The sequence below is a fragment of the Balaenoptera physalus genome (assembly GCF_965194825.1).
Source record: "Balaenoptera physalus genome assembly, chromosome: 4".
NCBI classification, from domain to species: domain Eukaryota; kingdom Metazoa; phylum Chordata; class Mammalia; order Artiodactyla; family Balaenopteridae; genus Balaenoptera; species Balaenoptera physalus.
In genome coordinates this window covers 119,428,060-119,451,143 of record NC_138891.1, presented here as the reverse complement: position 1 = coordinate 119,451,143, position 23,084 = coordinate 119,428,060, and the positions used below count along the sequence as shown (strand labels likewise).

The following is a 23,084-nucleotide window of genomic DNA, read 5'->3' as shown; positions in this document are numbered from 1 at the left end:
CCTTAGTACCCTGGGCATATTCTTATGTTTCATCAGCAGTTTATGAGCATTTCTCTGACTCTTTGATATTTTAACTCCTATGTCTTCTTTAAACATTGTGTCTTGCACCTTGAAAATGACAGATACAATAATGTTAATGAAGATGCTCTTGAAAGAAGACCAAGAAAAGCAAATTCATCAGTAGTGTTATTGGAGGTCACCATTCCTAATTTCATGCTAAATAAGCATCACTAGAAAAAAATTATTACTGAAATACTGTGCTCTCATTTGACTTAGATTTTAAAAAATTTTTATCTTGTGAAGCATATTGCTCATGTTTGTGTCAAGGTTGCCCTCATTATGCCCAATCACTTTTTAACTACATTTGGCTGAGGATTAGTGTAGAATAACGCAATATCTAAAGTTATCTGTTTGCACATGGTTCCTTCAGGAGGGATTCAAAGTATACAATTATTGTGTTTATACAAAAGACAACCTTCTGTTTCCCCTAAACCTAAATATGTTTTTCTAAATGCACCCTCAAAATCAGTGCTTGCTTCTACACAAATAAACTGCCGGTCTTTCTCAATCTAATATTATATTGGAATAGCAGGCATTGTTTAGACACATAATCATGCTACTACTAACTGTTGCTATAAAAATGAAGTTTAATCTTTGCACAATTTCCATTGCTTTTCCTTTGAAATCTGGTGTTTATTGCAACAGAATTTCAGATTTTGCAACATGAGAGTCTGAAAGACAGGCCAACACAGGCGGCTCTTTGGAAACAAGAGACCTGGTACTTCCAACAGTCAAAAAGCTGGCTAAACACCAGGAAGAGGGAAAAGACACATCAGGTAGGTTGTGTTGATTCCACAGACCTCTTTTGATTCTCTGCTAGAGCACTTCTTTTGACAAAGAATGGACTTTTTTTGGGGCGGGGGCGTGCATTGGTCTGTGTTTTTGTCAACCATACTCTCCTGGAAGAGACTTTGACCATCTGGATGTGGTTTTTGTTTCTATGAGAAGGAACTTTTGTGTCCTTGACATGCCACTAGTATAAATAAATGCTCAATGAGAACATGGATCAAGATGTTATATATTTCCAGGTCAGATTAGGACAAATACTAGAAGTTATTTGGTGTGTACAATTAAGCATGCGAGAATGAAAAACTGTACTCATTACAAATATATTTATGGGACATTCCAGGATAACATGACAGCTAGTTTGGGACAGTCACAATAAACATGATCCTCTGTATACAACATGGTCATCTGTAGGATAAAAGGCAACTAAACATAAGTTGACGCACTATATAAAAGGGTGAGAATTTTATAATTTTATTTCAAGAGATCTTGATATACTTGTTTCTCATAAAAACAATTATGGATTTAAGATATAGATTTGAATTTTGCAGCAAACTGTAGCAAAAGGCAAGCTAAAAGGATAAGTCAAATGGAAGAATAATGTTTGAGGAGCGTATCATTTTTCTGTTCTTCATGCTTTGCTCCATTGGCAATTCTTCTGCCATAATTCATCCCCCAATATTGTTAAGTGCCGTATCTGCTCAGTGAGGGTTTTTATTCCCCCCTGAATCTGAAAATCTAACAGCCAGTGAGGAAGATTCCTCAAATCAAGTTATCTATATTGATGTTGACACTAAAAAGTACAGTTTTGCTTATTTTATACTTGAAATAAAGACAAAAATCTTATTTTAAGATTGGGTGTTATTTTTACTTGGGTACTTATTTCTATACCCTCATTCTAAGGAGCTAAATCCCCATTGGGAAGTGAAGTTCTGTCTCATCTACGTCTGTGCATAAAATGATTGAGCTGTCTGAAGCTATGGCTTTGGAGACAACATCTACCAGTGTCCTCTAACAGAGTCTGCATTCCCCTGCCTGGGGTGGTGAAATATTATTGTGGCCCTTAACTCTATTCTTGAGATATATCAATTCCTTACTTTTCTTCACTATTGAGTCTTAGGAAACACAGAGATGGTATGAAAGCTAGCTGTGTTTTTGTCATATTCTGCGATTTAGATTCTCTTCTTAAAGGATCACCCTCTAAAGCCATGAGAACCTTTCCTAAATTCCACCACTTTAATTAGGAAATTACTATTTAATCAGTTGAGTTCATATAGAACATTATTTGTGATTTTTATTACAATATAGAAATATCCTGGATCAAATAATATTATATAAATCTAATACGTAGGTATTGAAAAATTCATATAAAGGAGTTATTATATTTTCAGGGTTCTGCGTATTTAGGGAGTTGGTTTGTAATTCTGCAGTTCTTAATCATAGACACCATGATTAGTGTCCTCAAATACTAGATCTTTGTGAACATAGCTACAGACCTTTTTTTAAATTGAAGTATAATTAATTGACAATATTGTGTTAGTTTCAAGTGTACAGTAAAGTGATTCATTTATATACATATATGTATACGTATATGTATATATGTACACACATATATATATATTCTTTTTCAGATTCTTTTGCATTCTAGGTTATCACAAGATATAGAGTATAGTTCCCTATGCTATACAGTAGGTTCTTGTTGACCTATTTTATACACAGTAGTGTGTTATGTCAATCCTAAACTCCTAATTTATCTCCCCACCCCTATCACCTCTATCCCCTTTGGTAACCATAAGTTTGTTTTCTATGTCTGTGAGTCTATCTCTGTTTTGTAAATAAGTTCATTTATATGATTTTTTTAGATTCCACATGTAAGTGATATCATATGATATTTGTCTTTGTCTGATTTACTTCACTTAGTATGATAATCTCTAGGTCCATCCATGTTACTGGAAATGGCATTATTTCATTCTATTTTATGGCTGAGTAATATTCCATTGTATATATATGCCATATCTTCTTTATCCATTCATCTGTCAATGGATGTATAGGTTTCTTCTGTGTCTTGGCTATTGTAAATAGTGCTGCAATGAACATTGGGATGTATGTATGTTTTCAAATTATAGTTTTCTCTAGATATGTGCCCAGGAGTGGGATCGCTGGATCATATGGTAACTCTATTTTTAGTTTTTTAAGGAACCTCCATACTGTTCTCCATAGTGGCTATACCAATTTACATTCCCACCAGTGGTGTAGGAGCATTCCTTTTTCTTGACATCCTCTCCAGCATTTATTATTTGTAGACTATTTAATGATGGCCATTCTGACTGGTGTGAGGTGATACCTCATTGTAGTTTTGATTTACATTTCTCTAATAATTAGTGATGTTGAGCATTTTTTCATGTGCTTGTTGACCATCTGTATGTCTTCTTTGGAGAAATGTCTTTTTAGGTCTTCTGCCCATTTTTTGATTGTGTTGTTTCTTTTTTTTTGATATTTAGTTGTATGAGTTGTTTGTATATTTTGGAAATTAATCCCCTGTCAGTCACATTGTTTACGAATATTTTCTCCCACTCCATATGTTGTCTTTTCATTTTGTTTATGGTTTCCTTTGCTGTGCAAAAACTTTTAAGTTTAATTAGGTCCCATTTGTTTATTTTGTTTTTATTTCCATTACTCTAGGAAATGGATGCAAAAAAATATTGCTGCACTTTATGGCAAAGAGTGTTCTGCCTATGTTTTCCTCTAGGAGTTTTATAGTATACAGTGTTACATTTAGGTCTTTAATTCATTTTGAGTTTTTTTTTTTTTTGTATATGGTGTTAGAGATTGTTCTAATTTCATTTTTTACATGTAGCTATCCAGTTTTCCCAGCAGCACTTATCGAAGAGACTGTCTTTTCTTCATTGTATATTCTTGCCTCCTTTGTCTTAGATTAATTGACTAGAGGTGTGTGGGTTCATTTCTGGCCTTTCTATCTTTTCCCATTGATCTATATGTCTGTTTTTGTGCAGTACCATACTGTTTTGATGACTGTAGCTTTGTAGTATAGTCTGAAGTCAGGGAGCCTGATTCCTTCAGCTCCATGTTTCTTTCTCAAGATTGCTTTGGCTATTCAGGGTCTTTTGTGTCTCCATACAAATTTTAAGATTTTTTGTTCTAGTTCTGTGAAAAATGCCATTGGTAATTTGATAGGGATTGCATTGAATTAGTAGATTGCCTTGGGTAGTATAGTCATTTTGACAATATTGATTCTTCCAATCCAAGAACATGGTATATCTTTCCATCTGTTTGTGTCATCTTCAATTTCTTTCATCAGTGTCTTATAGTTTTTGGAGTACAGGTCTTTTGTCTCCTTAGGTAGGTTTATTCCTAGGTGTTTTATTCTTTTTGTTGTGATGGTAAATGGGATTGTTTCTTTAATTTCTCCTTCTGATCTTTCACTGTTAGTGTATAGAAGTGCAACAAATTTCTGTGTATTAATTTTGTAGCCTGCAACTTTACCAAATTTATTGATGAGCTCTAGTAGTTTTCTCGTAGTGTCTTTAAGATTTTCTATGTATAGTATCATGTCATCTGAGGACAGTGACAGTTTTACTTTTCCAATTTCGATTCCTTTTATTTATTTTCCTTCTCTGTCTTCATTTCTTTTCATTCTTTTTTTCTGTTCAGTAGCAATGATTTTCACTACCCTGTCTTCCACCTCTCTGATCCATTCTTCTGCCTCATTTAGTCTAGTATTGCTTCCTTCTAGTGTATTTTTCATTTCAGTTATTGTAGTCTTTAATTCCGTTTGGTTGTTATTATTATATTTTCTAATTCTTTGTTAAAAACTTCTGATTTCTCCCTCTGTGCATTCATTCTCCTCCCGAGTTCTTTGATCATCTTTACGATCATTACTCTGAACTCTTTCTTGGGTAAATTGTCTATCTCCATGTCACTTTATTCTTCTGGGGGTTTATCTTGTTCCTTTGTCTGAAACATATTCTTCTGTCACCTCATTTTGTCTAAATTGCTATTTGTATTTTTATGTATGTGGCAGGTTGATTATGCTTCTCAGCCTTGGAGAAGTGGCCCTCTGTAGGAGACGTCCTATGCATCCTAGCACTGCATTTCCCTCTTGTGTCCCAACGTCCAGTGGCCAGTTGGCTTCAGGTTAGTGTCTGGCTTGTGTTTGCGGACTCAGTCTGCAGGTTGCAGGACTGTGGTTTTCTTGCTTCTGGTGCCTGTCCCCTAATGGGTGAGGCTGGTCTAGAGGTTTGTGCAGGCTTCCTGTGGTGGGAGGGGCCAGTGCCTGCCCCCTCATGGGTGGAGCTAGGTCTTGATCCTGTGGTGGGCAGGGCTGAGTCTAGGGGTGTGTCTAGAGGTGGCTGTGGGCTCAGGAAAACTTTAGGCAGCCTGTCTGCTGATGGGTGGGGCTGTGTCCCCACCCAGTTTGTTGTTAGGGCTGAGGCATCCCAGCACTGAAGCCTACAGGCTGTTAGGTGGAGCCAGGTCTTGGCACCAAAATGTCAGCCTCCAGGAGAGCTCATGCAGATGAATGCTCCTGGATATATCTACCACCAGTATCTATGTCCCCAGGGTGGGCTACAGTCACCTTCTGCCTCCCCAGGAGGCCCTCTAAGACCACCAGGTAGGTCTGGCCCAGGCTTCTATCGAATTACCACTTTGCCCTTGGTTCTCGTGCACATGAGATTTTGTGTGTGCCTTTTAAGAGTGAAGCCTCTATTTTCCCCAATCCTGTGGAACTCCTGAAATCAAGCCCTATTGGTCTTCAAAGCCAATTGCTCTGGAGGCTCCTCTTCCTGGTGCCAGACCCTCCGGGCTGGGGGTCCTGATGTGGGGTCAGAACTCTCACTCATGTGAGAGAACTTCTGTAATATAGTTATTCTCCAGTTTGTGGTTCACCTACCAGGGGGGTCATGGTATTTGATAATATCGTGAGTCCATCCCTCCTACCAGTCTCATTGTGGTTCTGTCTTTATGCCTTTAGCTGGTAGGTTTCAGTCTTTTTCAACAATGGTTGTTCTGTAGGTTGTTGTGATTTGGTGTGCTCATGAGGGCAAGTGAGTTTGTTTATTCTACTCTGCTATCTTGGCCACTCTCTCAAGTTAAGGATCTACAACAGACCTTTGAAATCAGTATGAAAACAGGGTGCACTGCACCTGAAGGGAATTCTGGTCTATTCAATGTGTTTGATCACCTGGTTTGGATAAACCAACAGGTTATATCTCATGCTAGAAAAGGCTTTGGAAATTAGAACAGAAGTTATAATTAGGTTTTACTTGAATGACATACACTGTGCAAATATAAAATGAACTAGGTAAATGAAGTTACATTCCTAGTTTTATTCTAAATATCAATATTAGTCATTTATCATTAGATCCTTTAAAAGCCTCCACTTTTAAACCAGACATGGTGATGGATGGCTTAAATCCAGACAAAAGCAGACCTAAAAGCAAGGTAAACCACAAGAAATTACTTTCTTTCAGTTTGAGGAGTCTTAGACTTCTTAACAAATCAGTAGATGATATATTATAATGATTTTTATGTTAATATACTATTTCTACCATTTGAACTTGTTGCATCATTCATAAACTAAACAGATGAAAAGATTTATCTAAAAACAGGTTGCTCGATAGCATCTTGTTAATAGAGAGTGAGCCAACTATTCAATCATTTGGAACATCAATTAGGAATTATTCAGGAATAGGTGTAGCTTTGATCAGTTATGTTGCACATAAACAGTATCATTCATAGCAAGACAATAATATTAGGTCTACTCTAAATTTAGGTCTTTATTACTCATAACCTGCTACTATGAATGCTTTTTCTCTTCTTTAGTAAGCTGTGCTATAAATCATCAGGGTGATTATTATATAACAGAAAGTGCTGACTGATATTCTCATACTTTCCCTTCCACACCAGAGGCATGAGGGAATTCTATGTGGTGAAAACAAATAAATGAAAAACCCAAAACCAACAAAGATAATAAATATCTGAATATAAGAGTGCTAAACCTTTAGGGACAGTAAAACCCAGATTATTACACTTCACTTGGATATATTATATTATAAGGTTATGTTATGTCAACATCAATGTATCCAGAGAAGCTATACCCTCTTCACCAGCTACTTTTTACTTAGAAACTTCTGTGTCAAAAGGGTTTTGCTACCTGGACTTTGGGCTGCAAAAGAACGGGAGTGATTGTAGTGGCAGATGGCTGTGCTAAAAACGCAGTTATATGAATAGTGTGGGGCTGGCAAATGGTCTAAGTCTGGAAAGTCAAAGGGCCACTTCATTGAGATGAGCCAGAGGAAAATGAGTTTTCCAATTTCATGGGTCTGAGCAAGTAGGAAATCAACTTGATAAGTTTTGAACCTTGAATCAGTAGATGATGTATTATAATGATTTCATGTTAATATACTATTTCTATCATATTTATCGGGAATCTACTCTAAAGAACTTATAAACTCAAAGGAAGGATTTCCAGGCAGTTTTGGAATATAAAAAAATTACTAATTTAGTTTAGAGACTCTAAGTAACAGGTGCATAATATCAACTGTGGGAAAAATGTCCTTTGAGGTTATTGAAGATAATGGTATTCTTTATATTTTTTATTCAGTATCAAGCCTGAACATAAGGGATAGTCTATGCACTATCTTCAGTTGTTCTACTACCTAATTTATTAATGTAATTATTTACTGTTAGAACTTTTCTTCAGAGCACTGCTTTAGCTCTATTCTGTAGTCTTTGATATATGATATCTTCATTACTGTAATGGTAATGGAGTAATGAATAGCAGATAATCAGCAAGTGTGCTGACAAGGTGTTTGATACAATTTAATATCCATTTTAGATGGAAACTCTTAATAAAATGTAATAGATGAATATTATAAAGTGGTAAAATAGTATCTATCTCAACCTAAAATCTGGAATTACTTCCATACAAATGAGAGAAGAAAAATCAATGTTATGGCTATTACTTTATTAGCAATATGTGAAAACACTTGTTTTTCTACATCCTTATTAAAACTTTTGAACTTTGCCAAATGTTAGGTTAAAAATCATAGGTAGTTTTAATTTGTAATTGTCATGTGAAAAGTGATATTGAGCATTTCTTCATGTTTAGAATAATTTTCTTTTTTGTGAACTATATCCTTATAACTTTTAAGCATTTTTCTTGATTTATAAGAACATGATAATTAGTTCAAATTTTTTTTCTTATGTTTAAATTTGTCTTGTGACTTTCTTTATGGTTGATTTTGCTATTCTGAACTTTTTTTTAGGGATTGACATTTATCAATTATATTTTTAATGACTTTGTGTTTTTTTGTTTGTTTACTTGGGTTTCTTTAAAATTTTGTTTTTCCTTTGAAAAGGCATCCATACCTCAGCAGTAATAGTCAATTCAGATAGAAGCCATGAAAATAATATAAATATAATATTTTTGAGAGGAATGTAAAATTATATTATTTTTTTGACTTTATATTTTATAGTTGGAGGATTTTGAAGAAACAACTGAACAAGCATAGAGTGAAAGAATTCAGAAATGTATCTGATATAAAATTAATACAGAGAGATCAATAGTAATCATTTATAGAAACAATATACTAGTTAGAATCTATAACAGAAGAAAATTTCATACTAAAATTAACCACTAAATAAAATAAAATACCTAGGAATAACAAGAAATTTCTAAGATGTATATAAGGAAAACTCTGGGATGTAAAATGTGTCTTGATCAATGAAATTATGGACCATGTTCTTGTAAAGGAAGCCTCAGCATCATAAAAAGGAGTAAGTGCCCCTAAATTAATCTATAAATCTAAAGAAATCCCAATAAAAATATTAGAAATTCAAAAATTTAATTGTAAAGTTTATATGGCAAAACAGAAGAGAAAAAGAAATTAGAAAATTGAGAGAAAGAAGACCAATGCAGTATGAACACTCCTGTCATACACTTTTAACTTAATATAAAAGCTACAATAATTTAAATTGAAGTAATGATGTTGAAATAGATATATACCAATGAAAAGGAATGTAAAGTTTAAAAATAAGCCTACAGACATTTGGGAATTTAATATATAACCAGCTATCACTTCTAATTAGTAAAGATGAGATTATCAAAAATTGGTGTTGGGTAAAAGTAACAATCTTGAAAAAAATTAAGTTGGTGCTAGCCCTTATATCTTGTACCAAATAAACTCCAAAACGTTAAATATTTAAATTTGTTAAGGGAACTAATAAAAATTCTAAGAAAAAAATGGGAAAAAAACGATCCTTAAAAATGTCAGAATGTGGATGGTTCTCAAATAAATAAATAAATAAACAAATAAATTTCAGTTCCTATAAAAAGTTCTACTTAGCAATAACCACCTAACGGAAAATCAAAAGGCAAATTACAAATTGAAAAAAACAATTTTGAACTCATTGATATACTCTTGCAAATCAAGGAAAATTCCAACAACCAAGAAAAAATATAAGCAAAAAATATGAGCAGAAAAGAAACTGCAAATGATTTAGAAAGCATGAAAAATTTCTCAGTAACACTTATATGATAATTACAAATTAGAACTATTCTATTGTACTACTTGCATCTAGAAGTTTGGCAAAAAGACCCTTAGTCTTAATTATCCATTATGCTGATAAAGATGTGTAAAAAAGCACTTTCGTGTATTATTTGTGAAGGTTTAAATTCGTATAATTTCTTAGAAGGATAACTTGTCAATATCTGCCAAAGTTAAAAATATGTAATTTTGACCCAGCAATTCCACTTCTAGGACTTTATGGTATACTTAAATTTGCCTATAGACAAAATTATATATGTACTCAGCTATTCAGTGAATAACTTTTTTTGCAAGGGTCAAAAGACTTAAAACAATGAGATGTCCATTCTTAGAGGATGGAGTCAATATATTACACATATTCAAAAAGCCATTTAAAAGAATAAGAAAAATTTTGTTATACTGATATATGAACTCCAATATTTGCTATTAAATAATAATCATGTTCAATGTAAATATAATGTTCTATTATTTGTATAAAAAAGCAAAAAAAAGATAGCAATATCTTTTGAATTTTGAAACATGTGAATGTATTAACTATTCAAACTAATAACAAAATATAATTTTAAGAAATATGTGAATATTAGACATTACTATTCTTTCAAAAACTTCAGCCTTTCTTCTTCTGAGACCCAACTTTCCCCTCAGCTCTCCCTTCCTCTTCCAAACCCAGTCTTTACCAGCTGAGGGGGAGTGGGATTAAAAGATATAGTATGACACAACATCTCATTTACTTTCTTAGGATAAGTTCAACTCTAAATCAACATTATAAACTAGCCTCTGAATCTACCTTTGTTCATCAACAAAACATTTATTAAGGTAATATGTTAAACTGTATGTAAACGTTACTCCTTTTATCTCCCTTGGTAATTTTTTTTAAAGAAAAGTCTAAAAAATTATAGTTGTTCTTAATTTGGGTCAAATAAGTGCTTTGTATGAATTTTCTATCCCATTGAACAGGACGCCATTAAAAAGAGTTTCCGTTATATTACTTTTAGACCCGGATTCTGTGACACTTATTAGTAATCATAGAATACCTTTAGGCTAATTTTAGAAAATATTTTCTCCAACTGTACCCAATCTGTTCATGTTTCTTCATCAAATGTCAGCTCTTGCCATTAGGTAAGTCTACCATCCATCTTGTATTTTGATAACCACTTTTGAGATCTAGGCAAATGTGTTGATTTTCTTACCTTCTCTCTTGACTCTTCTGCTTGCTTACTATCTGAAGCCTAGTAGAAGTAAAAGAGAAGGGATGCGAAGATTTGCAATACACCTCCAGTTTAGGCTTTTAAACACTGAAATCTTTCATTATAGTCACCCAAGGATGGAAGAAAAGACTGACTCGAACTAGAAAATAGAATGGGCGTAGATAGTATACATAGTAGATACATTTAAAGCAGAGAACAATGGGGTTGTTGAGCAACCTTCCAAATGATGAATTCTCAGTTTGAAATGTTATAAATTCTCAGGATATCTTCATACATAAATGCAAAAAACCCCACACGCTTCAAAGGTGAGTACAAATCATTGTTATTATACACTTTGTCAATGGATAAACTAGAGCAAACTATATATTATAAAATAATAGACATATGAGCTGGTGTATCTGAAAGCTTTTGTTAAGACTTAATGTGATCTACAAGTGCTAATTATTTTTTTTCCTAGTAATTAAAATAATGTTACAACAGTCAATGGTTCAGCAACATTTGTTGAGTTTTTCCTTTGTATTGTAGCCCTGTTATAGGTGGTGTGAGTGATAGGGTAGAAACAGTCCTCTGATAAGTTATCTGGTGACAATGATGTAAAAACATGCTTGTGAATGTATGCACACACACAGAGCAACTTATTGACAAACATCTGTAAAAAGAGTAAATTGCAGAGTGAAATGCAAAGTAAAAGAGTGGTTAATGTCAGAAGACAATGAGAAGAAAATTATTCATTGAGCTGTTAAATTTTGAGTCATGTTTTGTGGGAGGAATAACATAGAAAAAGATAAATGAAAGTGGACAACCCAGAAAAGGAGATGGCAAAGTCATTAATAGGAAGAAAATGCAAAAGTTGTAGCAAACTTTGAAGCGAGAATAAGAAAATGGAATTAGTTCAATGGGACATCAATATAGTTGTGATTTTTAAAATGCACTGGTATACTTATGGCTATGAAATTTATCCTGAGTCTTTCTAAAGATTATTTTCAGTTATATTTATATATGGCTCATTACAACTTTACAAAGCCTACTTACAGTTTCCCCTTTTCTTGACTTAAACTAAATTTCTGCCTTTTATTGCCAGTTTAATTTTTACATATCTTCAGAGTTCTCATTATAGACAATAAAGGTGTATATCACCTTATAAATATTGTCATCCTCTCTTCTTACTGAGAGAGTAACATAGTGAGACTACTTTGATATTTGAAAACTTAGCTTTCTGCTGTTACAATATTGGAAATTATTTGAAAAAACAAGTCATTTTTTACAAATATATGATAAGGTTAAACAATATTTTTACAAGGGATTATTTGATGACAAACCCCTTCCTTATTTTCAAGATAGCTTTCTACTGTGAAATCTTATGCAAACTTTCATTAAGAATAGACAGGACATCAAAGCCATAGATGTCAGAGGAACAGAGAAACAACTGAGAAACAATTATAGAGGATGAATCAAAGTACAATAACAGGGCTGTTCATACACATTTAGGTCTATGTATGGTCATAGTTTCATTGATTTCCCTTATAGTCATTCCACCATTTATGAATTTGCTGGAATTTCATGATCGTAGTGTAAAAGATTGATTGATCTGTTTTTTCTACACCAAGACTATGAAAAAACATCTTTTGGTTTACAACTATTACAGTTATTTACAGAATCTGATGGTCTTGTCAGATTCTTTCGTTTTGAAGAGAATCGCCTCTGTGTTTGCTGCACATCAAGTTTAGTCTCTTCCCCGTTTTCCCCCGGTGTTCCAAGCATAGCCCTGCTGCTCAGGATCCACTTCAGTGCCTCTTCGTAATGTTGTCCCTAGACTTACATTTTACCTTACTTAGCAGAGTCACTTTATACATGTTTTTTTTTTTTTTTTTTAAATAGACTTTATTTTTTAGAGCAGTTTTAGATTCACAGCAGAACTGAGTAGAAAATACAGAGAATTCCTAAAACCTTCTGTTCTCACAACTGCATACCGCTTATCCCGATCTACACCCCACACCAAAGAGGTTCATTTGTGACAATTGATTAACCTACAATGACACACTATTATCAGCCACAAGTCTCTAGTTTACATTAGGGTTTACTTCTGGTGTTGTATATTTTACGGGTTTTGACAAATGTATCCCTCATTGCAGCATCCTGTAGAATAGTGTCGCTGCCCTAAAAATCCTCTGTGCTCTTCCTATTTATCTCTCCTTCCCTCTAACCCCTGGAAACCACTGAACTTTTTACTCTCTCCATAGCTTTGCCTTTTCCAGAATGCCTTATCATTGGAATCATAGTGTATGTAGCCTTTTCAGATTGGCTTCTTTCAATTAATAATGTGAGTTTAAGGTTCTTTCATGTTTTTTAGCACTGAATGATATTTCATTGTCTGGATCTACCACAATTTATTTATTTACCTACTGAAGGACATCTGGTGTTGTCAATGTTCTGGATTTTGGCCATTCTAATAGTGGTATATCATTGTTTTTTTTAATCATTGTTATTTTAATTTATGATTTCCTGATAGCATATGATGTTGAACATCCTCTCATATGCTTATTTTGCCATCTGTGTATCTTCTTTGGCGAGGTGTCTCTTCAGGTCCTTTGCCCACCTTTAAATCGTTTTCTTTTCGTTGAGCTTAAGAGTTCTTTGTATATTTTAGATTAACAGTCCTTTATCGGATATGTCTTTTACAAATATTTTCTTCCATTCTGAGGCTTGTCTTCTCATTCTCTTGACAGTGTCTTTTGCAGGGCAGAAGTTTTTAATTTTAATGAAGTCCAGCTTATCAATTATTTCTTTCATGACTCATGTCTTTGGTGTTGTATCTAAAGAGTCATCCTGAAACCCAGAGTTTTACAGTTTTATATTTTACATTTAGGTCTTTGATCCACTTTGAGTCAACTTTTGTAAAGTTTGTAAGGTCTGTGTCTAGACTAACTTTTTGCATATGAATGTTTAGTTGTTCCAGCACCATTTGTGGAAAGGACTGTCTTTGGTCTACTGTATTAACTTTGCTCATTTATCAAAGATAAGTTTACTATATTTATGTGAGTTTCTGTTCTGTTCTATTTATCAATATCTCTATTCTTTCACCAAGACAGCACTGTCTTGATTATCTGAGCTTTACAGTAGGTTTTGAAGTTAGGTAGTGCCAGTCCTCTGATTGTTATTCTTCTTCTTTATTGTGTTGGCTATTCTGGGTCATCTGCCTCCCTTTATAAATTTTAGATCAGTTTGTTGATACCCACAAAGCAACTTGCTGAGATTTTGGTTGGGATCATGCTGAATCTAAAGGTCAACTTGGGAAAAAATGACATCTTGACAATATTGAATCTTCCTTTCCATGACCATGAATATCTCTCCATTTATTTAGTGCTTATTGAATTTATTTCATTAGAGTTTTGCAGTTTTCCTCATGTATATCTTGTACATATTTTGTTAGATTTAAACCTAAGTATTTCATTTGGGGGGATGTTAATGTAAATGGTAGTGTTTTTAATTTCAAATTCCACTTGTTCATTGATGGTATATAGGAAAGTGAGTGATTTTTGTATATTAAACCTGCATCCTACAACCTTGCTATAATCACTTCTTAGTTCCAGAAGTTTTTTGTTATTGATTTGTCTGAATTTTCTACATACACAATAATATCATTTGCAAACAAAGACAGTGATATTTCTTCCAAATCTGTACACCTTTGATTTCCTTTTCTTGTCTTATTGCATTACATAGGACTTCCAGTTCAATGTTGAAAAGGAGTGGTGAAATGTGACATTCTTGCCTTATTTCTGATCTTAGTGGGAAAGCATTTAGTTTCTCACCTTTAAGTATGATGTGAGCTAGAAGTTTTTTTAGATATTCTTTATAAAATCAAGGAAGTTTTCTTCTATTCCTTCCTTCCTTCATTTCCTTCCTCCCTTCCTCCCTTCCTTCCTTCCTTCTTCTCCTTCTGGTATTGCTACACCCATGTGTCATACCTTTTGGAGTTGTCCCATAGTTCTTGCAAAAAAGACCTTTTTATTAAAAATCTTTTTCTTTTTTGTTTTCAGTTTTGAAAATTTCTGTTGACATATTCTTAAGATCAGAGGTTCTTTCTTGAGCAGTGTCTAGTCTACCAATGAGAACTTTCAAAGTCATTCTTCACTTCTGTTATAATGGTTTTGATATATAGCATTTATGTTTGATTCTATCTTAGAATCAAAAATACATTAACCATCTGTTCTGGCATGTTGTCTACTTTTTCTGTTAGAGCCCTTAGCATATTAATCATAATTATTTAAAATTCAAATTGTGATTTTTGCCTTTTTGTATGCCTTGTAATTTTTTGTTGAAAGCTGGACATGATGTACTGAGTAAAAGGAGCTCTGGTAAAAAGGCCTTTAGTGACATGGTGATAAGGCACGAGGGAGGGGAATCATTCTATAGTATTATAGTACTTACTATGAGTAGGTCTCAATCTTTTGGTGAGCATGAGTCTCTGGGATGTGAACTTCATGAATGCTTCTCAGTTCCCTCCATCCTCTATCTCCCATCCTTTAGATGGAACAGGATGTCTAGAAGGGTCTGCAGTTGGTTATTGGCTTTCTTCCAGGTCGGTTAGGCAGTGATAAAACTCCAATAGGTTTAGCTCTGGTAAAATACCTTCTCTTGAGAACAGGCTTTGTTGAAAAGGACAGAATGCTCTGGCTTATTTCAAAATGGTTACTTTTTCCCTCCTCCTGCCTGAAATATGAGGGGACTTGTCTATGATATTTAATGGGAAAACCAGATAGATCCACTGAAGGTAAAACTCACAAAATGTGATGCTTCCCCAAGACTGATCCACCCTGCAGTTTTGAACTTTCAGACGTGCCCACACTGAGCCTCCAGCAATTCAGTCACAGTTCAGGTTTTTCTGCCCCAGTACTAGTTTCTGTGGAGGTTTCTACTGGTGGGTTTCTATTCCGGTAAGTTGTGAGTCTCTAGATCTGCCGTCTGTCTCTCTTTTGGGCACAGCAGTTTGCCCTGTGACCTCACATCTCTAGAGGATCTAAGAAGAGTTGTTGATTTTTCAGTTTGTTCAGATTTTTACTTTTTATTAAATGGAGTGCCAACTTCCAAGCTCCTTATGTGACAGACTGAAAAGCCAGATTTTTTTTACTCCTTAGATTTAATTATTACTGAATTTTCATATTAGGCTCATATTTGAAACCATCTAGACAGACTTTTTACATTGTTAAATGAATGAGTTTCCACTCGGTTCTGTTGTTAAGTAAACTTTCTACCCCATGGGAGAAAACCAGGCTTAATTTTAAATGGGTAACATACTTAATTGTTTCATTAAAAAGCATAAACATCCCATTTTCTCTATGGCTTGACTGCCTACTTTAAAATATTTAAGAGGAGACTAGAAAAGGAAAGAGGGGCTGCTAAGTGTTTTGCTAAAAGTAGTTTTATTTTTTTTCCTTTTGCAAAAGTAAGTATTGTCCCTATTTGGATGATGAACATTTTGAGACTAAAGCTACAAACTCTCTTCAGAACAAAAGATATTTAAACACAAACTTTTGTATAAAATTTTAGTGCCATTACAAGTGTGACAAAGTCTATGGAACCCAGGTAAAATGTCTTGATTTAAAACTTTTTCCTTCCTGGATCTTACAGATAATCACCACAATTTCTAGTATTTACAGTAGGAATTTTCTTTATAACATTTTATTCAATTGAATGTCTCTAATTGGCTATCACAACTTTGTCATATATGATTTTCATTACTTTTTTTCCTAAGTATAAATTTTATAATTTATTTTAAAAATCTTCTATCTGTTGAATTATCTCCAAATCTCCATTTTTAATAGGAAATATTATGTAATTTATAAAATTCAGTTATATACATTTACATTTTTTAAACTGGATACATTTACTTGACACATTTACACAAAAGTTCAAATCCCCTTTTCCTGTTCACCATCTTTACAAACTTTAGGTAAATTATTTTACCTTTCCTAGTCTTGGTTTCATCTTTAGTAATATGGGGATGGAATGCCTGCATCATAAAATGGCTATAATAAGTAAGTACCTAGCTTTAGGACTTCTCTTAGGGTCTGCTCTAAAGAATGTCCTCAGCAATTTTGAGCTTTTCATTCCATTTCCTTTACTTATGGTTACTCCAGGTTAGGTGTATCTGATATGAATATCTGGTGCCCCTCACTGGCACATATAGCAGTGGGTAGAGTCTTATAGGATCTAACTGCAATTTATCCCACAGTGCCAAATAATGTCAAATTATGCTTGTAGCTCACCTGTCTAAAATGCTTTTCAAACTGAAGTTGACATTTGGGAATAGTCCCAGGCTTAGAGCCATAAAAAGTTGCATTCTACAACCTCCCTAAAGACCTATAGGATATCTGAAACTAAATGCCTCATGTAAGTAGCAGAAAAATTCTTGCCACAGAGTAGGTGAGCAGAAAGCACTGGCTTCTGAATGTAGAATTTTTCCAAAATATAGAATTTTTCAAAATCAAATATGAAGAAGGTAAGCGAAGGAAAAGACTGGAGAATTTCGTTGCCCTACTTTGTATTTAACAGAGAAAGAGGTGAAGGTGCAGAAAAAATTTGAAAACAATATCATAATTTATCAAGTACTTTTACACATTATCTCCTTTGAACATCACAGAACTGTCACATAGCAAAAGAGTAGGTATCTGTATCTTCCTTTATAGATGAGGAAAGAATCACAGAGTGGCTTAGTGACTCACTGAATCTATATGACTCACTCATGGGGCTTTTCATTTTTCCAATATTTCTTACACAATTTGGAAATTTCTATTATAATAACTGTGAAAATAAATAAAGGGAACCTCATTTAAAATGGAGTCAGGAAGCCCTGAAAGGGCATCTCTCACATATATATCACTTGTTACAGCCTGCATAACCAGCAGGAAGAAGGAAGATAAGAATTATTTTAGCAAGGTCTGTTTGTGTAGCATTCTTTGTATAAAATTCTTTCGCTCTCAACTTCTTATCTATGGTGATAAGGATGTTGCTTTTCTTCTGGTACAAGTCGGGGCGGGGGGCGCATTTTTCACATAAGAATTTCATCTCCTGTTTTTAAGAAAAGGAAGGAGGATCCTTCCCTAGCCTAGCAACAAAGCACTCACCACCTCTTGCAGCCAATAAGAAACCACCACAACTTTGAACTCGTTCTTCTCCAATAAATTGTATTCAAACAACCCTCCCCAATTTTCTCCTAATCCTTAATAAAAGCTGACCTTCCCTTTGTCTCTTTGGACTTGCCTATGGTTCACCATAGTTTACATTTTTCAAATTACAGTTCCTCTGCTATTCCTGAATAAACTCATTTTGCTGGTAAAATAACTGACTATTTTGTTTTTCAGGTTGACATAACATGATTTCTTCATTCAGTTTGTTTCCTGCTTGTACTCAGTCACTGATTAGTTCTCAATTGTTTCTTATTGGTGCTTTCCTGAGAGTTTTTTGTTTTGTTTTTTTAATGTTCTACATAACTTCTCTGTTTATTTTTGAAGAAGTATTTTCGTGCTTTACTGGAGAGATAACAATTTTACTCACTGTGAGAAGACTTCAAATGACTCAGGTAGCTAATGCCAACATTAGATAGTGTTCGATCATCATAGATTTAGCAGATATCCACTTTTTACTACACCCCATTCCACAACTTAGTACTTGTGATACCATGTTATATGGATATAAACCATTTCTTAGATCTTTCCTATTGAGTTACCCTGTTGAGCAAGTGAGTATTTGGTATACAACACAAACAGGAAAGAAGAATATAAAGTTTCAGCTGTAACTTATTATTTTCATCCTAAAAAATTACTCCTTAGCCATCTAAATAATAATCAATTTATGTCATAAATTTTATTTTGTTACAGAAATTTAAATATCTGGGAATTGTGGATAAATGAAAGTAATAATCTCTTAATTTGGTTTTTATCTTTATATTATCACTTCCAATAACAAGATAATTCTCAGAGGTATGATGTGCATGTAGACGGGTGCTGACCATGCCCTCTGTTTCTGGGCATACCTGAGTAATTGGCTACAAGGTAAAGTTCTTCTTTTTTTTTTTTTTTCCAAGCCTTATAGCTTAGTGCCAAGAATGATTGTGTTTGGGAGCTCAACATGTTAAAATTTATCTTTACATATTTGAATATAAAGAGATACTTAAAAAATATATGACAAAGCAAAATAACAAAAACAAACCACACGTATGGCCAAGGAAGAAATGGAAGTTTCTACGCTTTCACCTTAGCAGTTTTGGTGGTATGGGAGTGGGGGACTGTGGCATATCTGGATGTATATGAGCGTCTTCATTTTTCTTGCATCGTTTGATGAAGCCGTGTACTCTTCCCTCTTCACTTGCATTGTCTGAGTCACTGCCAAGCACTACTAGCAAAGGATTCCTAAAGAATGAACCCTGCAGTAATCTCTCTGCTTTTACATGTTCTCAGGGTGGCCCTGATCATATATATTTTTTAGACTGTCATGTTTCTTTCAGAAAACTAGAAATGTTTTCCTCCTCTCCTGTAATATGTTCACTTTTATGTTACATAGGAAATAAATGTCGATACTTAAATGAAAACTCCCAATTTCACAGTACATATAATGAAAATTTATAATGCCAGATGTAAATATAATTAGAAAATAAGAGAGAATTTTAAGTTTTAATGGCATAATTTAATATATGTGCACTAGCAGTCTATTCATTTTTAAATATAAGATCTTTATCAAACTGCCTAAATCTGTTTTCTGTTTAAAATTTATATGGTTTCCCAGCTAGACATTATACATTTCCTTTCATTATGGTCTAAAGTAGTGGACATGAATAGCATGCATCCAGCCAGTGTCTTCTAATTGGTTCTAGGCAAGAGAACTAGTGCTCATTGAGTGCCTACTATAAGAAGGACACATTATTCAAATTTTACTTACTTAAGTCACACAAAATCTCCATAAAGTGTATCACCCTCCAAAAGAAAATGACAGTCAAAGAGGTTACACAGCTAGTAGTGACCAGATATAATCTAGAGTTCATGTTTTTCTGTTTCTGAATTCCAAGCAAATCATTATTTTACCTAGAAATCCCAGTGTGTAATTTTTACCTCTCAATGATAGTAGCTGAAATATCTTTCCTTTTCTCTTCTTTTTTCTTTTTCCCCTGTCTTTTCCTTTCCTTTCCTTTCCTTTCCTTTCCTTTCCTTTCCTTTCCTTTCCTTTCCTTTCCTTTCCTTTCCTTTCCTTTCCTTTCCTTTCCTTTCCTTTCCTTTCCTTTCCTTTCTTTTCTTTCCTTTCTCTGTTAGGCCTATTATTAATGTAACACAAAGGACACAACAAGGGAATTCAAATTTGGAATAGGGTTTTGAGAAGTAATGTCAGGGTTACACTAGCAATTTATGTAGCTCTGTACAAAGAGAAAGGAACTATGCAGACCAAAGGAGTAGAGGTTGTCTCTTAGTGTGATGGAACTTCAAAAAATATATATATATTTACCATGACATATCCAATCCTGAGGTTTATTTTATTTAGTTTTGTTTCTTAATTTTCATTCATTTCTTGGTTGGCTGGGTTCATGATCAAGTAGATTTTTCTACAAGGAAATTAAAGGTGCTGTATTTTCTGAGCTTTTTGGTCTTTGAAAACATTTGTTGCTTTGCTTTATGACTGAGTGATAACTTGGCTGGATACAGTGTTCTTGGGACTCTTTCTTTCAGCCCTTAGAAGAGAGTGCTTCATTCCTTCATGGCTTTGAGGTGTGCCATATCAAAATCTGAGACCCAGCTTGACTTTTATTTTTTAATTTAAGTATAGTTGATTTACAGTGTTGTGTTAATTACTGCTATACAGCAAAGTGATTCACTTATACACACACACACACACACTCACACACACATATATGTACACATTCTTTTTTTATATTCTTTTCCATTGTGGTTTATCATAAGATATTGAATATAGTTCTCTGTGCCATACAGTAAGACCTTGCTGCTTATCCATTCTATATGTAAAAGCCTACATCAGCTAACCCCAACCTCCCACCCCATCCCTCCCCCAACCCCCTCCCCCTGGGCCACCACCAGTCTGTTCTCTATGTCCATGGTTCTGTTTCATAGATAGGTTCATTTGTGTCATATTTTAGACTCCAAATATAAATGATGTCATATGGTATTTGTCTTTCTCTTTCTCACTTACTTTACTTAGTATGATAAGCCCTAGTTGCATCCATGTTGCTTCAAATGACATTATTCATTCTTTTTTATGGCTGAGTAGTATTCCATTGTATATATGTACCACATCTTCCTTACCCATTCATCTGTCACTGTACATTTAAGTTGCTTCCATGTCTTGGCTATTGGAAACAGTGCTGCAATGAACATTGGGGTGCATGTATCTTTTTGAATTATGGTTTTGTCCAGATATATGCCCAGGAGTGGGATTGCTGGATCATATGGTAATTCTATTTTTAGTTTTCTGAGGAACCTCCACACTGTTTTCCGCAGTGACTGCATCAACTTACATTCCCACGATCAGTGTAGGAGGGTTCCCTTTTCTCCACATCCTTTCCATTTTTTATTTGTAGAGTTTAATGATGGCCATTCTGACTGGTATGAGGTGGTACCTCATTGCAGTTTTGATTTGCATTTCTCTAATAATTAGTAATGTTGAGCATCTTTTCATGTGCCTATTGTCCGTCTGTATGTCTTCCAAAAGTCCTATATTTTGATCAGACATTTGGTTTGCTATTTTATATGGTTTGGAGGGATATGTAGCCATACCTCCACAAAGCACCTTTCACAATATTCAAGCTTCAATATATTTCCTCATATTTTAGAAAAGTGATTGCATTTTGCTAACATGCTACCTTGGTTTGACATTAAGTTCCAGTGTAAATGAGTCTAAATTATACTTATTTCAGGGCACTTTCCAGCTGGTTGCTCCAGAATAATCTGCAAGTAATTTAGGTAGGACACTGTTTTGATAGATCAAGTGGTCTTCTCAATTTATACCGGGTAATAATCTTGATACTATCCTTGCAAGGGTCAGTGAAACTGAGCCCTGACCATTATTGTTGATATTTGAGTGCTTGCTAAGAACACAGTGAAATCGAGTGAACTCTAGGACTCATACATTTTCCTTATATTTTACTTTTTCTGTTATTCACACTTGGTTTGGAAAATGTTCTTACGTTTTATTAGACATTTTAAAAAGAATTATTATTAAAAAGGCAATTATGCTCAATGTAAAAGAAATCAAGCTACACACACACACGTGTACACAAATGTAATACCTCCAGCTTATACCCCAATTTAAATTTGAATGTTATCCCATGCATTTTAATTTTATCCAACATAGATCTCTCTCTCCCCTCCCCCCCGCCCCACCTCATTTACTTTGTCTTCTGTGATGCAGGCTAATCTACAAATCTCATAATATTAAAACTTTTGTCTATAGTCTCTTCCAGAAATACACAATGAAACTAAGTTATTCTCTGAGCTGATACACCCAAAGTATTCTGTGTATTGCTCTTAAATGTCCTTGTTTAGGCTATGGAGCTCACTTTCAATCTTTACAAATGATCTCCAGCTTCTCAGTTTTTAAGACATTATTCCTTGGGAAAAATTATTTCTCCCAATTTGGATCTGCTACTCTGTATTTTCTAGCCATTCATAGGTTCCCATGTTTCATATCTCCTAAGCAAATCAACAGGGACTATGAAATTGAATCCTTCCCAAGACAGATTCTATGAGCTCACCTCACTATTCCAAACTTAATTCACATGATCCTTTGCAACTGATCCCTTCTCAAGATCAGGCAGTATTAGAATAAGAAGAGTGTACAATAGCCCCGATTCTTTTTTATAACTTGGTGGGGCTGGAGGAGAAGAGGGAGGAAAATGAGAAGTACTACCTCAACTTGTATAATGAGTTCTTAACTTGGGTCTGCTGTTTCTTGATTCTCTCAGGAGTAAGCATGCCACACCAGGAAATGTCAACCCCAATTGTTCAGGGGTCAAATGCCTTTAAGTACATAAATATTTATATATAAATTCTTAAATATATACTTATAAATATGTCATGTATAGGATGTTAATTTAAAGTATATTTTATAAATGTATTGTAAATATTTATAAATATTTTATAAGGATCTTGATAATGGGTATAGGAAATCAGGAAAGATGCCAGAATATACTTCTTGGCTGTGAGCTCCCCAACTTCACTCTTCCTATGTTCCTTGATCTAGGGTTGCACTGGCAGGTATTCTCAGGTAGCACAAACATATTCAAGACTTTTATTCTAACATTTTCCCTAAAGTTAGAAGTTGGGGGTGCCATCAGACAAAATTAGGCTAAGGCTTCCGTCTTTATTCTGAAGAAGCCAATCATAATGTTAGTGTTGTGGGTTGGTCCAAGGTCTTCTATATCATTTTTTCCCCCTCTGCTTACAATTATCAGGCCCTGTTT

The 23,084-nt window shown here is 34.2% G+C and overlaps 1 protein-coding gene across 5 annotated transcripts in view; it reads left to right on the top strand.

Annotated features, from left to right (window-relative positions):
• LOC309660083 (uncharacterized protein) overlaps positions 1–23,084 on the top strand; it is a gene marked incomplete at its 5' end in the record, with an annotated part of 664,039 nt that overhangs the window by 481,410 nt on the left and 159,545 nt on the right. For 4 of the 5 annotated variants that reach the window (XR_014263120.1, XM_082460620.1, XM_082460619.1 and 1 more), the window contains one exon: positions 706–836. Coding sequence is in view for 3 of the 5 variants with exons in the window: in XM_082460620.1 (XP_082316746.1) it covers positions 706–836 (131 nt within the window). Of the gene's footprint in view, positions 1–705; positions 12,486–23,084 lie in introns of those variants that run through there. The other variant, XR_014263121.1, reaches the window with a different exon arrangement.